The 18308-nt window shown below is 41.3% G+C and overlaps 1 protein-coding gene across 6 annotated transcripts in view; it reads right to left on the reverse strand.

The window, feature by feature from the left end:
- Positions 1-17666, reverse strand: part of LOC116701409 (triple functional domain protein) — an 88860-nt gene extending 71194 nt beyond the window's left edge. For 3 of the 6 annotated variants that reach the window (XM_032535106.1, XM_032535101.1, XM_032535098.1), the window contains exons 1-2: positions 17343-17665; positions 458-508 (exon numbers count right to left, since the gene is read on the reverse strand). In XM_032535106.1, the coding sequence (XP_032390997.1) occupies positions 458-508; positions 17343-17412 (121 nt within the window). In that variant the 5' untranslated portion in view covers positions 17413-17665. Of the gene's footprint in view, positions 1-457; positions 509-4943; positions 5031-17342 lie in introns of those variants that run through there. The other 3 variants (XM_032535097.1, XM_032535102.1, XM_032535104.1) reach the window with 3 other exon arrangements.
- Between the last annotated feature and the right edge of the window lie 642 nt (positions 17667-18308).

Raw genomic sequence — 18308 nt, forward strand, 5'->3', positions numbered from 1 at the left:
GGGGGGGGGGGGAATGGCAAACTGTGTTATTAAATTATAGTGGAGGAAACAGCACAAGCAACTGGACATATCTAAAAGAATATAATAATAATAATAATAATTAGCAGAGGGCTGAAAAAAATAGAGAGAATAAAAGCTACAGACACCATCCGTCTCAATTCATCATGGAGAGACTGCTGTCGCTACGGAGACGCAGCTAGCCAATCATGGGTTGGGAAAGTATGTGATGGCAGGGGGGGGGAGAGAGGTGAAGAGAAGGGATGTCAGGGCAAAACTACGGTGACAATGACCTGTCTTTGTCACTGGGAACACTGAAATATTAATCTGTGTGCATCTGTGTGTGTGTTTTTTCCTTTCTAATATGAAACACACTCCTCTTCCACCATCACCACACACACCCTGACAAAACACAGACATGGGGATTTTTGGAAAAAACCGTTGCAGAAATTTGTTTTACCTGCTATCTGACTCGATACATCTCCTTTTGGCTCTTTAACGAGGGACCCATCTGTAGGAACATAGAAAAAGAACTGATTTTGCTTGTAGTTCTGAGTCAAAATGTATACAACAGCAACATGAACAATCAAGACGAGGATGAATAGCAATAAAGAGGCATTAAACAGGTTCTCTTATTACCGTGCTGTAAAATGTATGATCATTGTGCAAAAAGGGGGATTTTATATCTTAATTACCCAACAATTCCCCAATTCTGCTGACAAATTGCATCCAAAGCCCAACTTTCAAAATGCCATGACATCAGCAAACTAGGAGAAAACATGGCTAAAGGTCTACAGCCATGTAAGCCGCTCTGTGTGGCTGTACTTGGGAAATGCTTTGAGCTAAAGGCTAACATCAGCATGCTACCATGTTATTGTTTAGCAGGCATTTAGGTTTAGCATGTTCTCTGTTTCAGTTTAGTGAGCTAACATGCTAACATTTGCTTACTAGCGAGGACAACTTCAGCTGATGGGAATGTCACTTTTGCAGATATTTGGTCGTGAACCAAAGTACTAGACACATAATGTACTGGCCTACTGGTGGCACAAGCTAAAAAGTCAGGGGATCATCAGAGTCAATATAGTTCATCCTGTGGGGGCATGGATGTCCTCACCAAATTCCATTGCAATCCATTAAATAAATAAAAAAACCACTGACTGTGATTCAATGCTGGCATGGCTAAAGTATGTGCAGATTGACAGAAAATCGCTGCATTGCTTTACAGCAAAATTGGAAAAGGGTGCTGTTTGTCCGCCACAAACGGCACCCTCTTAGGTATTTGCATTATATAAGGCAAATGGGAAATCTCTCCAAAATTAACTTGTTCAGTAAAGCAAAAAAATCCTCATTGTCTTATTCCCATGAGACACAGGAGTTTTATCAACAACAAAAAAGTCTTAATTATGAGCATACTGAATGCAACTTATATGAGAAAAAGAACCTTGTTTCAACCACGGAATTATTATTTTTATACCAACGTACCACCAATCTGACAATTCCCTATGTTCTTAAATAGCATGTTCTGCTTACACTGGACCAGTGCATGCAGAAGTCATCGTCTCCTCGCCCATCAGCCTGTACCTCGTGACCGATGCCCAATAGTTTCTCAGCCGACGCAACAATCAGGCCATTGACCCAGCCTAAAGCCTGGTTGTGAGACAGGCTGCTGCTGTGGCTGAGAGAAAGATATGGTCGGTGTCATGTGCTGTCAACATGTACACAGGCTGGACACTCCACCGGCTGACTCAGTGACACTCAGTGAGTCAGTGATGCTCCCTTGTTCTGACTCAGGCTTACTCCTTCCTGTTTAACCTTACAGAGGGCTGCAGTAAGGCGGGGGGGAGTTGGTGGCTGACTGATCTGTGCTTTCACGTATTTAACAATATGGACAAGGATATATTTAAAGTGACTGTAAGAATGTGCTTGATATGGGGATTGAACCAACACACAAATACTTTCTTTCCTCTATACAAAGTAGACTTCCATGCACTGAAGTGCACTAAAGCAAGAGGAACATGCAAACACAAGGACTCTAATGGTTCGTGTATTAGTGCCGAACCCTCATGCACTAGGGTTGCGTTCCAGTGCACGCAGCCACACGCAGAATCCACAGTATGTAGATGGATGCACATAATGTGGAACCAAAGTTCACAAGTTCCATCCAGGAATGTTTAATCATTCGTTTTTAGCAATATTTGCTGAGCTTTGCACGAAAAAGCTGATTGCCGTGCGAGTCAATCACAATATGGCGAGCGCAAATTAAACGCCGGAGCTGGAAGACCCATCAGCTGCAACAGTATAGAGAGATTAGAAAAATGTGTCTACATTGAACCATCGTTTATCATCTTTGAATGGAAACAAATCTAACAGTCTCGGTAGGGAATAAAATGCTGACGGATCCTGCGTTTTTTGTGTTTTTAGCTAAGCTAGACCAGGGAAGAGTAGGTCAGAACAGATTGGTGATGCATGTTTGTCCTCATTGTTCTCCGTGAATCGTGTTGGAAGTGTTGTAATGTAACCCTGGTACATTATACAGTATGTCCGCTGTAGTATGTCTAAACTTCACACCAAAAGGTAACGTCCTGTGTACCATTACACACTGTAAAAACCAACAACAGAACAAACAAGTAAAAATGTAAAATTTCAAACATTAACACAGACACCCTCTTGCTCGCATGCTTGCACTTGTAAGCACACGGGACAATGATCCAATTTATGGAACCTGTATGTCATATATATAGATTGGGACAAATCCCCCAATAAAGACTTCTTGTCTGACTGGAGAGTTGGTTGTATGCAGGTTACATACTGTGGATTTACAAAAATCCATAAAATTTGGGTTTTATTGACTTGAACAATGGACTCAGTAGGTGTTAAAAAGCCCTTGTGTAGGTGGTGGGGGGGGGGGGGCGTGTTGTTTAAGGTACCGGTGAAACAAGTAATGCGATCCAGAAAGTCCAGTCGGAGTGACAGATTAAAAGGCTTATAAGATGTTTAGAAAGCTGGGAACTTGACGGGTCTAGAAAGTCATCACAGTGGCAACTACTTTCTTTTATTGCGAGGTAAACAGTAGAAAAACAATGTTCAATTTGATTCCTTCAATAAATTATTATTTTTTGTCTTAAATCCACTGGCCATTTTCATATTATACCAACATATGCAGCCTCCAGCGCCTTTTTGGTAAGGTTCCTAGGAAAACCTCCAGCAGTTTTATTCTCCCCGAAAAAAAGTTTCCTTTTTATTTTTAAAGAACTATACAAAAAAAATCTTTTTTTTTGCAACTTTCTCTTTCTCCCGCAACTATATTGCAACAATGCAATTTTTTTTTTTACAAAAGCTCCTGCAACATCAGGCATTTTTGGGCCGCGAGGGACTGGTATACTAGAAATAAGGGGGATTACCAGCTACCCAAAGGGTCCAGGTCTGCCTTGCTGCTTAAGGGCCCTATTGCAAGAAACTTAACTTTTGAAACAGACCAGGACCCCTGCCTGTCAGATGTAAGAGATAAGAGTTTCCCTTCGAGGACACTGTAGGACATCGAATCACCCTGCGGTTTCATTTCCTCGGCTAAAATCAGTCTTCATTATAAAATAGTTCTCTGTGTGACAACTGGTTCCCTTCTGTAGTGGCTGCTAGAGTAAATTATCTTACTAGACAGCTATGATTTAGCAATATTTAGCTGGCAGCAATTTCTACTAATGAACACATAGCAACAGTACACAAACAACACATGAGCAAACCTGCAGGCAACAAATGCCAATGCCAAAGGAGCTCATGTTCATGAGAAAAAGAAAGTCTCTCTCTCTCTCTCTCACTCTCTCTCTCTCACACACACACACAAACACACACAAAACAGCTGAACAAAACAACCAAAAGCAATAAATAAAATGGACTCTCAGAGCCCTATCTTGCACCTGGCGCAGCGTGACACAAAGCCCGACGCAAGTGGCTTTGCTATTTAAAGACCGACAAAGTTGTTCATTTTCGTCTGTCGTTCAAATAGCAAATGCACCTGCGCCAATGGGCGTGCCGGTCTTACAGGGAGGTGTGTTCAGGTGCATACTTGGCGTACTGCTATCTTAGAGAGAGAGAGAGAGAGAGAGAGAGAGAGAGAGAGAGAGAGAGAGAGAGAGAGAGAGAGAGAGAGAGAGTAAACAAACAAGCATGTAAATGGAAATTATGGCGTCCGAGAAAATGATCAAGCCCATTTTTATTTATCATGCGATTAATTTGTTTATTGCATATTGTGACAGGCCTGCCTGGGAGAACTTGACAGAACGAATGGGACATGAAGGGGGGAAAAGGGATGGCAAGAGAAAGACCAAACACCGACATACTTCACATATTTGCAATGCCAAAGATGTCCACTTAAGACGCAGTGTGCAACGATTTAATACCAGACTAACGTTGTGGTTGCCCACATCTTATCGCAATCTAAACACTAAGAGTTGTAGCTGAGCCAGAAGTCAAACAAGCATGGACAAAAAGAAGATAAAACACACTGTACGTGTGCATTAAACGACCGATCCATGCAGCTATGAATGGAGGCTTTTACCTCCGAGACGTGGCCGTTGAAGTAGTGTTTTTATCCAACAACACACAGACACACACCAGGCCAACTTTGTTGCAGACCATAGTAGGATAAGCCAACTGCTAAAACATCAGCCAATCTAGTTGGATACGGTTAAACAGCGCACGGACACACACACACACACACACACACACACACACACACACACACACACACACACACACACACACACACACACACACACACACACACACACACACACACACACACACACACACACACACACACACACACACACACACACACACACACACACGGAACTGACAAAGCAAAAAAGGCCACAGTCCCCAATCCCATTAACATCCAAACTCCCATCTCTCCAAAACATGCACACACTCCGATACAGTGAACTCACCTAGACCTCAGCTCTGTTGAACACTGGCTGTACTGTGTCCTGAACTGAGCTACCCTCCGCAGGCAGCTCTCTCTTGTGTTGTCCCGGCACACACTGCTTCTGTCTCTGAGCCCACATTATAACACAAGACCACCCTTTCTGTGGGCCCCTGCCTTCCCCTTCTCGGCAGGCACACTCATCGTTTGACTCATGCACAAATAGGAAAGACCCCCTTTCATTTGAACATACCTATTGTCTAGCTCACGCCGACTGAAATGAGGCATGAGGCATAAGCTGTTTTAGAGAGTGTAGAAATACTGCTGTAGGGCTTCAGCATTCAAACACTTAAATGTCAAGGGCCATGGACAACAATATTTTACCTAAGGGATCACCCATCTGAGGGGATTTGTGTTGCCTGGTACAGAGCTGTGGGTGAAACTAGTAGGATATATGATGTCAGCTTGTGAAACTTGTGATCCAAATACCCAAGTGGTAGGTAATACTGAACTTCAGGTGATAATGAAAGGGTTCTGTGTTGTTGTTATCTTGGTCTCCGTTTTTGGACACAAATGTTCATTGCTGTGGTATTTCTGCACAAGTAATCGTAATAAAATTGCAATAATAGAAAGTAGTGACAGTGCTGACTTTCTAGCGCTGTCAAGTCCTGTCTTTGAGTATAATAAGTCATTGTGCAGTGTCTAAACATCTTATAAGTCTTTTAATCTGTCACTCCGACTGGACTTTCTGGACACACACCTACTCAAGGGCTTGCTTCGGTCTGAACACCTATTCAAGTCAATAAAACCCAATCGTGATTCACCCTGTTCACGATTTAATTTTTAAATACCTTTAATTTAAAAATTTATAATTGTTTCCTTTAAAAAAAAAAAAAAAAATTACTTTGATTCTCATTTAATTTTACAAGCCGACTGCATCACAAACAACTCCTTTCTTCTGTATGTTTTAAACATAGACTGGATGAAATGGGTCTTAATGCTCTCCCTCCTCTATGTTGACAGGCTTGTGGTGATGCGCTGTAGGTGCCAAAAAATTCTATGTTTGGTACTAAAAAAAATATTTAAAAAAAAACATCGTGGCAGAGAATCGTGATATCAATTCTAAACAAAAAAAATAAAAATAAAACGTGATTCATATTTGTGACATCACTTTCTGCTGACGTCTGTAGAAGCTAAACCTATACTTATTTTCTGCAGCTTATTACTTATTTTGTTATTAAAGAGATAGAGGTACAGGTAGAAGTCCCTTTCAGATTCTTCCTCTAACATTAAAGGGGGAGACCACAAATCAAAGCAGTATTTATGAGCCAGTGGAACGAAATTCTGTTCATATGTGCACTCTGTATGTACAGTTTAGAGATGGTCCGGTACTAGTTTTTGCTTGAACTTGCGTATCGGCCGATACAGAGCACTGACCCGATACCAGTGTAAAATACATTTTATTATGTTTTGACATCTGTGTACTACTATCCCAGTATGGATGTGATGGGATGTGATTTCTGACTTTGTTGTCAGTCTGTCTCAGGTTAAACTCTTTGTGAAACATGACAAACAATGAACACTTTTAGAACTTTCTTTTATCATCCAGTTTGACAGTAAGTCATAACGGAAACGGAAATAAACGGAAATGTATACATCATACATCTTTAATCAAAACTAAATCTGTGATAGATAGCAAGATTAAATTTACAAAGTGTCTACTTCATTAAATCAGTACTCTTCAGTCCTGATGCTCAAGACTGACATTTTTCTATCCAACCATGTTGTTATTTGCCCCTACCTGGGATCCCAGGTGTAAAGGAGTCCCTTTAGAGACTGGAGCCAAGATGAAAAAGCTTGGCTCCGTCTCAAAGATCAGGCCTAAAGGCCACTGCTTTAAACTGTTGCTCATTCTTCCTCTGGGACCCTCTCAGTGACCCCAGTGGTCCATAGCTTTTACTTGAAGACACAAAGAGCCACTCACTGTGCTGTTTACAGTGGATCAATTCCTCTCAGTTACCGGCCCCTTAGCAGGAGAGAAACAGGGTGAAAAGTAGTCAGAGGAAGAGACGGAACGAGAAAGTGAGCGAGATGGGGAGGGCAACAGCAGTTCTGAATGCACTGGAGACCCAAAGAAAAAAGGAGTACAATGGTCTTTCAGGACGTGTCCTAGTTTGGTTCACTGTCGCTTTCTACTCTCAAAATAGGAGCACAGACCATTCTGGCAAATTGTTCACAGTGATCCTAATCAATTGCAAGCTGATTCATTTCTTCTACAGACCCCTTTCATTAAAAAGTAGAAACCCTGTTAACACACCTTGGCATACATCTACACTTCTCTCTTCATTATCTTTCCAAGGTCTCGCTCACCCCTCGGTTTTTGAATTTATCTCTTCCAGGTGAATGAATCGACCCTTTATTTCCCTCTAACAGGACTATCCAATCATTCACTCACTCCCAGGCTTATTGTTTATGCTCCTCATACAAGAATGCTTATATATAAAAAAACAAAAGAAGGTTATTCTGCGCACGTGATTTCACGGCCACTTGCGACCTGCACAGCCCGCCCCCCCTGCTACCTACCTCCTGTCTTCTCCTCCTTCTTCCCTCTATTTTCCTCCTGACCACCTCAACTCTTTTCTCTCTCTCTCTTGTTCCAGCTTCTTTTAAGAAGACAGCAGCGGGGCGGAAAATTTTCCCCAAGCTCACACCAATTAGCTATCGCGCCGGAGAAATTACAGAACGAGAACACGTCAGATGAGAAGGGAAAAGTGGGACGAGCTCCTTTTTATGAACACACAGAGAGGCGAAAGGTTTGCACGCGTTTGTGTGTGTGTGAACTGTATGTGTGTGTTTTAGTTCTTCCTGTGAGGGGATTTAAACAAGCCAAAAACTTTCATTTACACAGCTGACAAACAGCCTAATGCTTCAATTCCCTGGTAAATTGACAGAAACAGATGTTTGACGCTATTATGTTATCCTTTTCGATAACTCTTATCCAACAGTGCAAAAGAGTAGGAGAAAACGAACTGCCACGCAATACTTTTCACCCCTCATTACCTACTTTGACAGTAAATACCTTGCTCTGTTTGCCCTCATACATGGGGTACACACAAATATTCTGATTGACAGCTATGTTACTACATGAGCATGGTTTATAACTGTAGGTGTATTGGGGTTACACCACAGGTAAAAACTTTGTTTTTAATGCATCTAAAAGCAGCGTATGATCCACCCTAATGGCCCACATCAAGAGCGTGGAAGTGGATCTTCCCCATTAGCTCCCATCCGCTGGCCTTTGGTCTTATCTAGTCTGTATCAAGGCAGCAGGCTGTGTGTGTGTGTTGTGTGTGTGGTAAAGCCTCACTGATAGCACAGGCCTTCACCGACCTGGTTTACAAAGGCTTGTTAGTGAAGACATAGCATAGGGGAGACAGATGGTACCATGGTGACAGACTGCTAACCCAGCCTTGTTTGGTAGACATGGCAGGACAAAGCAGGATATAACATGCACCTGTAGTAGGGGTGGGAATCACCAGAAGCCTCACGATACAATATCATCACAATGCTTATGTCTAGGGTTGAACAATAAGGAGAAAATCAAATATCACAATATTTTTGACCAAATACCTTTATCAATATCATATACCGCAACGATATATTGTAGTGTCGACGATGGGTGCTTTCCAAAATATTTATAGAATGAGATTTTTGATAAATAATCATCAGTAATGTGGATATAATGGGTAAAGAAAAATAGAATCACTACAACAGTCTGGTAGGTTCAGAAAATGACATCACTTTACAGTAATGCAGCCTTTAATATCAGGAGAAGACAACACTTATGCAATGTTAAAATATCCAAAATCTAAGACGATACCTAGTCTCATATCACAATATCAATATAATATCTATATATTGCCCAGCTCTACTAATGTCACAATATATTATATTACTATTTATTACCTTTTTTTATCTAAAAAGATTAAAAACAGTTAGCTGCACCATCTAGTGCATGTGTGCGTGCGTGTAATCCTGGACAATAAACCCCAGCTCAGATCAGATTAGGTCAGCGTGTGTAATCCAATGAACACTCCACCTTTAACATGCCTGACGTTGTTAGAACTGCCAACATCCCACCATCACACACAAACAGGCCGGGGCCGTGTCGGGCTGAAACAAAGCTCTGCTCTCAAACACATCATGTATACATATACACTCCCATATAAGTAAGCACATGTGTTGTTATAACAGTTTTTGGCCATTCTGCTTTCCCCACACACTCCATATCCTCTCTGAGAGGATCTGCAATCTGCTCACCAGAATATTAATAACATACTGACTTTCTGGTATCAAAACAGTGTATACTCAGCTCTGCAACGACTTCATAACAGCACACAAATGCTACACATACTATGTTATTTATGTCACTTTTCAAGTCACTCCCCAAACTTGCCCTACGTCATTGGAAAGTTGTTAGAGGCTGCTCTTCTGCACATCGAGTGGCATAGAAACAAAACTAGTTCACAGGCATCTGACAATCAGGGAAGTGAATGTTACTTCCTCTGAAATTCAATATGATGTTTTTGGTTTTGGTTTAGGGTTGTATTACTGTGGTACGCCTCGCGAGTTCCCGCTGACATCATCCACGCTGGGGGCTACCTACAACTCCAGCGCTGACGTTCATTTGACTTTTGATGTCTTTGCACACCGCGTTCCGATTGAAAAATCTGGGTTTCCTGACCATTTCTGCCACGGACCCCAATCTCTGAGGTCAAAAAAGAAAATGCTGAAGTTTATTCTAGTTTTTCATTTGCATCAATAACAGCTAGATCTGGTCGATTCTCCCTTCATAGTGACTGACTCATTCCTGGTCTGCATTTGTAGGTGTGTTTATCGCTTTTTAAGACCTCATTTAATCTCCATCTGATTGACTCAATCATGAGAAACGTATCCTCTTGGCTCCCCTCATAACATTAAAAAATAAAATAAAACTAAGCAGGCAAGCCCAGACTTTGCACACAGGAATACATCAGGGTTGTGCCAAAGTAAACCTGCCCCGGATGACCAGTCCTTACTAGCCTGAGATCCAATACACAGACGCACAACAAAGGCCTTGAGCAAGACGATGGATTGTGCGTACTTGGCATCAGGTTTACCACAGAAATTGCTTAACCCTTGTGTTGTCTTCATGTCAAAATTGAAAACACTTTTGACACTTTTTAAATCGATGTTTATACATTTTTTGTAATGTTTTTCCCCCCTTTTTTGAACCCGTTTGGCGCTTTTGACGTTTAACGCTACGTAACACTAACTTATTAACTTTAGTTTTACAGTTATTTTGGAATTTATCGTCAATAAACCTCCTTTATAGGAAATTATACCTAATGTTTGAGTTAGAAAAGCAGAAATTAGGAATTATTTAGACTACAATGAAAGGAATGTATGTTGATGGATAATCACAGATTGGAATATGTCAACTTTTACTCAATACTATTGTTTTTTTTAAATGCTATAAAATTGAATAAGACACCCCAAAATTAATGAAAGTAGAGATTTGTACTTGCTAAAGAGCGTTGTGTGGAATCAATCATGTTATTTTGGGTAGTTAAAAATAACATTGATATAAGAAAACAGGTCAATTTGACCCGAGGACAACAAGAGGGTTAACTAAGATTTTTCCAGGTAAAGTCAACTAAACACAGACATGACCTTTCTGTGCAACACATGGCTTAACATTTAAAAAGGAACTGTAATCAATATTGTACAGTTTACACTAAAAGAAGACTATTATGCATTTCCTTCTTTCTGTTAAATACATGTTACAATGTTTCTAGAGTAAGTAGAGACCAGCAACAATAAAGAGTTGCTTGTAGCACGTCTGTGCTGTGACTGCATTAGCCTAGTCTGAAAGCAGGACAGGTTCTAAAAATGACACTAAATGCTACGAGTGGGCAGCTTCTGTCATTTTGAATCAAGCATGTCATAGGCCATGTGCACTAATCCGGATCTGCCATGTCATTCTTGTCATTGAACCAAGAGATTTGAGATGTTGAATGCTAATGATTAATTCAAACTTTGATCACACTGGAATGGCCTAGAATAGATGAGACTTCAAGTAGTGGCTTGCTAGGCCAGCTGTAATCTGCCTTTAAAATGTAATGTGCCTGCACCTGTTATTAGGGATGAGAAGGACAATGTATTTACACAGCTACTTAAGGGAAAATGAGAGCAATTTAAATTATTTTCTCTTCACTTACCAATTTTTCAGCATTTTTCTACCATTTTCTCTGCAGAAATATAAGCTGTTATTATGGGCATGATGGTCTAAGCCACAAATGGTTTCCAAGTACCTGCACTACTCAACTTGCTACCATCTGTTCAGTGTTGTGTTTGTGCTTCATTCTAAGGGATGAATGCCTTTCTAACTGAAACATCCCATTTTTAATGCCACAATAAAAGGGAACGGTTTGAGTATTTTTTATGCCCATGTTGTATCTTAATCTCCACCCCTTTCTAAAAAGCTTTTTACCCATCCATCCATTTGCTTTTGATTGCAGCTGGCTGGCTGAATAAAAGCCTAAAATCTCGTAACCATCATCTTTCACTCCAGCTGGCTTCCATTTATTATGTTCTCTCCTCTCTTTTGCACAATAGCACAGTTACTTAGAGGTGTGTGAGGTACCTGATATTCTGCAGCTGAGCATGTGTGTATGAATAAAAATTGCACTCGCTATTGGTGTGGATGTAGTACGCTGTGACCTTAACGATACAAAGACAGTGAGAAGACGAGATGGAGGAGACAGAGCCGGGGTTAGTGGGAACGGCAAATCAGAGAAATAGCTTGTGTGGGAAAAGCAATTCAGACAGTGCAGCGGCTGCCTATCACAAAGCCGATCGTACTGCAGACCACATGATGACCGAGTGTCGAAGAGAGTTACTCCCGATTCCTCAGCCCGAGCTTCATAAAATTTGTCTTTCCAATGCACGGATTTCTGTTCTCGCTTTTTTTGGCTAAATTCTGCTTATATGTTCTATAAATAATTATGATTTACCTGATGGTGGAAACTCCGCATTGATGTAAGGACACTGACCAAGAAACTGTATTTATTGTAGATTTCTCAAGTCATGGCCAATACCTGATTGCCTGATAAAGTCAGCATCTGTACAAATACTGATTTGACATTTCAGATTAGGGCCTCCTTATCTATCTAGCCCTTTAATATCTCTGAGTGTATTAGAAAACTGTCACCCAAGTTGCATATCAATAAGCAAAACTGCTTCATGGCGGGCGCCCGGATAGCTCAGTTGGTGGAGCGGAAGTCCATATATGAAAGTTTACTCCTCGACGCAGCGCCCCCCCCCCCCCCCCCCCCCCCCCCCCCCCCCCCCACACACACACACACACACACTCTCCCCTTTCACGTCTTCAGCTGTCCTGTCAAAAGTAAAGGCCAAAAATGACCAAAAAATTATCTTTAAAAATTTAAATAAGAACTGCTTCAAGGCTATATTAAATTTTTATATGATTTTTTGAATCAATGTGATGAAGTAAATTTGATTTGAGGAGACACTCCACTGATTTTACACAGTTCAGTTGTGATGAAGAGTACTATTCACTCTGTTGTCTTCTATGAATCTGAAGGGAGCTTCAAAAAGTCAGAAAAAAAAAATAACCCTGATGATGCCACCAGGTGCTATCAAATTGCACTGTGGGAAATGTAGGATCCAGTGTCTTGGGGGTGTGGCTCATTCTAGGGGCTAAAGTCATGCTCTCATGTACCATGTTTTCATACTAGATGGCTGTTTGGCTATAATTACAGGTTCTAAACAACCTGTCAAGAAAGTAAAAAAGAAAGAGCGAAACAAAGCGACAACAATACTAGCCTTCAATCATTCGTTTGCATTGATCTGTGATGTGATGCACCAATCCTCTGTTCACTTCCATCCCATAAACACGGGATGATGAAATAAATCTGCTTCGTATAGCATTAGGCTTTAGCTTCTGCTCTGTGTCTGACTTGGCAGCTTTAAGCCTTGAGGAAACCTTTACTGAGGGAGCTCAATCAGTCTCCATCTCCTGAATCAATATCCATTAGAGTGAGTGTGTGCACGTGTGTGCATGTGTGTCTGTGTGTGTCTGTGTGTGTGTACCTCCTCCTGGGTGAATGGGCCTGAGTCATAAATATGAGCTCTGGGTCAGATATCTCTCTCCCCTCCTTGTCTGTTGCACTCTCTTTCTTGCACAAACACACGTACACACCAATGCTCATTCAAACATACAAACCAACCTCATGAACCGCGTGTTGCCGCCTCTGAACATTCATTCATAAAAGGCCGGCGGTGTGTTTTTCCCCCCACTATGAACAAATACCATACACTACCAACAAGTAATAACTGAATGAATTCAATGCAAAATCCGCAAGTTAGTCACCAGTGTAGCCAAATATATGTTTAGCGTGGAATAACTTGATGATTGACAACATGCCACAACAAAACTCCCCGTTTCGGAGCTCTGAGGCCTAGGTATTAATTCCAGTCTGGAAGGCAGAGGAGAAAGACACGGGGGGAAGCTCATTTTTTTTTATTAGTTGTCATTTTGCATTAGGACGGTGAGGCCCAACACGACGCAACAAGAATGAGGGAGGGAGGAAAACATGAAACAGACATTGGCGAATGAACACCCAGACAGCAGGCAGTCAAACAGAGAATAGGGAAGAAAGCAAAAAGGGAGGACATGGGTAAGACAAAGAGACCAAATGCCGAAGGATGGAAAAAGAGATGAGGATGGAGCTGGGGATGGAAATGCATAGCCTGTGGCAAGACACTCAAACCTGTGCATGTCAAAACAAGATTCCCAGATCTATAAGGAGGGAGTTCATGAGAAACACAAAGAGCAGGGGAGACAGAATGCGACACTCAAACCTTTTAAGTAGATTATTATACATGGCCCTTGGTAGACTATCTATACTCAGGCCAGTAGTGGTTTTACTACTGGTTTCACTACTGAGATGACCAGAGCGTCAACAAGTACAAATGTATTCTGAGCCAGAGGAGATTCAGAGAAACCTTAAAGAACCCTTAAAGAACTGGAGATCATAATATGAAGCAGACAATGCTCAGAAATGTGCAGAAAAGTCTCACTAAAGGCATTACAGTAGTTCTACACATTGTTTGGAGACAGAGGATAATGGACACGGTTTGCATGTTGAAGAAAAAAAACAAATAAGTGTTGTGGTGGCCAAATCCAATCTTATGTTTACAGTAAATGTCTGTTTAGTTATCATTATCTCCTACTGTAGGTGGTCTTGTCAATTACTGTCCTGTTGCACTCTGGGACATAAGCACACTATCGATGGTGCCAGGCTCTCTGGGGGAGTACAACAACACTGAAGCAGCATCTAACAATAAGCACAAATCAGCAGTAGCCTACCACCTTAAAAACACTTGGGTTAACATTAAGACCAGCTGTTTGTGACTGCAGCACAACGAGTAACACATACCTCGCAATCAGTGTTAAGTGTAGCTTCAGAAGTTTGTCCCACAAGTTGGGTTGTTTGTGGAAAAAAAAACGTATTCTTCTAAAAGGATCTTAATACAAAATGGTAATTAGACTAAGTAAGCACCTTGTGATAGCATTGTCCATACATGTTGAATCATAACAGTTGAATGCCAGTGTGCTAAGCTTTAAGTATACAAAAATGTGGATTCCAATAAGATACACTAGGTTTGGTAACTGTCAAGTTTAAGATAAAAATCCCGGCTAACATTAGAGATAGGTGAGGTTGGGTAAGTGCTTGAATGTAGGCAGGACTTCATTCTCTGCCTATTACTGTGGCGATTAAGAATACTTTAAGTACAAACGGACCGGAAATTTGACTGATGCTTATTTGATAATCATTGCTAAAATATTCTTGTGATTTTTACGCCGGCAGAAGACAGTGACATGAAATGTTCATGCATATTCCTTCAAGTGTGTTTTTGGCAAAATCCGACAGATTTGTTTACATTGTATGCACAATTTCTCTTCTATTAATTCTGAAGTAGCAGTCTCAGTCACCACTGCTAGGCAAAAAATGGAAGTTCAACGAAAAGTAATTCTGTCACTGCTTCTCTCCAACAAAAAAACAAATAAAGTGAATATATGATTTAAGTGCTCTATTGGTAAAGAGAGATATTTCTAAACAACAACAAAAAACTGCTGCAAATGACCATGCGGTAATAAGAAAAGGAGGCATATCCAAACATGTTAATTATGCAACAAATTAGTAACCGATCTAATTGACATTGAGGCAGAATGGCTGCAGCTGAAGTGTGGTTAAAACTTAGTTACAGCGTGCCTTTCGCCTCTCTCTCCCTAAAAAGGAAGCAATCACATCAGCTTAATGCTGATACTGAACTTCCCTCTGTGGCTTATCATTTCACTAGACACAAAACCACAGGAGCCAGAGGCTGGGTGTCAATACTCTGCAGTCTCCTCCTTGTTTACACCCCTCCAACTGTAGGCCTACTGCAAAATCTCCCTTCTATCACAAAGGCCCTACACATACACATGACAGTGCGATAGAACAGCCGGTGATTGACTTGTGAACAGTACACACAGTGCATTACTATTATCTGCTTTCATTTCTCACATGCCACAGTTTAGACACACATGCACACTTCACCAGAAGAAATGCAACTTGCAACTACACATATATTACACAAGCAGATCATGGTTCAGGGACAAACTTGTATTAGAATTCACATAAACAGTAAACTACCAAAGTGAGTGGAGTTAGATGATGACACTGGCAGACATGACATCAGGCATTGGATCTACTTTACTGCTTGTATACACTGAACCTAGCTGGAGGGTTAACTGGCATACGCAAGGGCAGTCCATAAGCCCATGGACCACCCATGGATCACCATTTCATTCAACTGTATCCCAGGAAACTCAAATTACAAATATATTATTAATCTTTGTACCAAATGTATTATTATGGGCATGTAAGTTAATAGAAAATAACATATTCTTACACATGGTTTCACTATTCAAAGTCTGCCGGGTAGAATAAAACGTAACCATATATTTCTCTGACCCCTTTCATCTCTGCCAGGACCCCTGGAATTCAGTTTATGAGCCATTGTTGCAGCCTGTGAAATCACTGTAGGCCCCTGTTAGGACTTCAAGTCACAGTCCTTGCTGATTAATTAGCCTACTTTGCTAATGTTAGCAATCTGTGGGCTGCATAATAATGTCTAAAAGAAACAGTTCATGTGTAAATCAGTGTCACTGGCATTCTGGTGAGTTAACCACCAACAGACCGCGTTATTAATAACAGCCAGCCTTTTGGCCTTGATAGCAATGTTGCACAGCTAGCTTATCCTGCACAGTGCACTCCCAGGCTATACGTGCCACGCCATGTATTGTTTACATAGCTTCCCCGGTTGTGCTATTTTATGACAGCACAAAAAACAACAAACAATAAGTAAACGGAATAGGACATTCAAAAAAGACGCACACTTTATATGTTTGTACTTAAATACATCAATTAGTTGTTTGGAAACGCGCGAGCTTTGTCAACTCAATGGCATCGCCAGCTAGCAATGCTAAACTAGCTAGCATTTGTTAGCTAACCAAGCAGACAGGATTCACCCAATCTGATTCATGAATCACTAGCTTATAGGCTAATGTTAAAACTAGTTATTAACACGTTAGTCCATTATCGGACAGCCTTGACCTGCTTCTTTTCTTGTTTCAGCAAAGTCTAAACTCTCGCCACAGGATTTCTACAAAAATATCATCCATATGCCATTTTAACTGTGTATTATCTCAATAACAAAAAGTCGCTTTTATCCAATTATGTCGGGCTTTAGATGGATGAAGAACATAGCTAACGTTACCTTTGCGGTCCCCGTTTCTTTCTTTTAACATTTAACAGTCAATGTTTCTGAGTCAAACTTACATGCCACAGCTTCATTTTGACAGCAGGCAGTGGTGTAAGGAAGTTTTATTGTGCCCGAGTGGAAAAGGAAAACGTATAATAATGCATTTTAAGAAAGGTAAACGGAAAGGTAGCCAAGCACTGACAAATCTAGGAGAGTTGTCCGAATATGGAACTCGGACAATTAGCGAGCTGGCTAACGTTGCCTGGCTACACAGTGTGGATGGGCGATCTGAATATCTAGTTAGAGAAATGTATCCATGAAACACATTTTATGGTATTTGCACAAATGTGTTGTTCGTTGCTATTTGTTGTACACTTCGTTTATAACAATAGTTAAAAAATGAATCGGCTAAAGCCTTTACTATACTTCACTTTATGACCCCCTAAAACAGTCAACACGGACGGGAACAATGTCCCTCACGGACCTGGACCAAGAGGAGCAGCTCTCAGTGGAGCTCAGTCCGACCTCTCCTACTCAATTTTGGGCTTACCGGTTTTGAAGAACGCCGCTATGTCGCTAGCGTCCTTCGTCGTCTCCTCCGCTCCTTCCCCGGAGCTCATGGCTGCCACAACCCGAACCTGGAGCTCAGTATCTCCCAAGTATATCCCCCCAAAAAAAATCGACAAAAGATGGAACAAAATCACTTCTGTCCCGAGAAAAGCGCCATTAAAGACACACGGACGGTTACGGTGACTTGTAGACGCTGCGGACCTCCATCTTGGGGTAACGTAATTGGAAACGATCAGCCGGGGGCACCGGGTTCCTCCTCGGAGTGGAGCCGAGGGGTGAGTAGCTGGAGCGAGGAGGAGGTGGGGCGGGAGGGGCCGGGTCGCTGCTCGGTGAATCTCCGTGAGCTTTCGGAAATGAGCAGACGGTGGGTCATCAAGGAACGACTGCGGTCACCGTGTGCGCGTGTGTTCAACATACAGTGAAACGACATTAAAAACCAACGAGTAATGAAAACTACACATGTAAAAATAAGGTGTATGACGGCTGTCAGCTGTGACCATCATTTGAACGATTTAACGATAGGTTTACAGGCTTATGTGTAATTTGAGCTGTCAAATCTAGCCCAATTATGCGACACACATCGTTGGGAAATTATCAAGTTTGGAGGAATTTAACAGACTATGATTCATGTAGGCTATTGTTGGTTGTGTCTGTGATCTCTCCATAAACACCGGGTGATTGTTGCTTTACCCATACTTAAAGGCAGGAGTTTAGGGATTGGTAAAAACCTCCCGGATACAATCAAAGCAGAAAAGATCAGCTGTTTTAATTGAGGTTCTGTCATGGCATTCTTTTCTCTATGCTGTGATCGCTGTGTTACTGTTGCCATCTGCTGGGTTAGGCTGGAACTAATGCTTCTGTTCCCAGTCTCTTTCCAGTGACAATAGAGGCCTAAATAAGAAACATGTGTTCATAATATATAAGATCATGATTTGAGTGTATTGTG

The sequence above is a fragment of the Etheostoma spectabile genome, chromosome 14 (assembly GCF_008692095.1).
Source record: "Etheostoma spectabile isolate EspeVRDwgs_2016 chromosome 14, UIUC_Espe_1.0, whole genome shotgun sequence".
Taxonomy (NCBI): domain Eukaryota; kingdom Metazoa; phylum Chordata; class Actinopteri; order Perciformes; family Percidae; genus Etheostoma; species Etheostoma spectabile.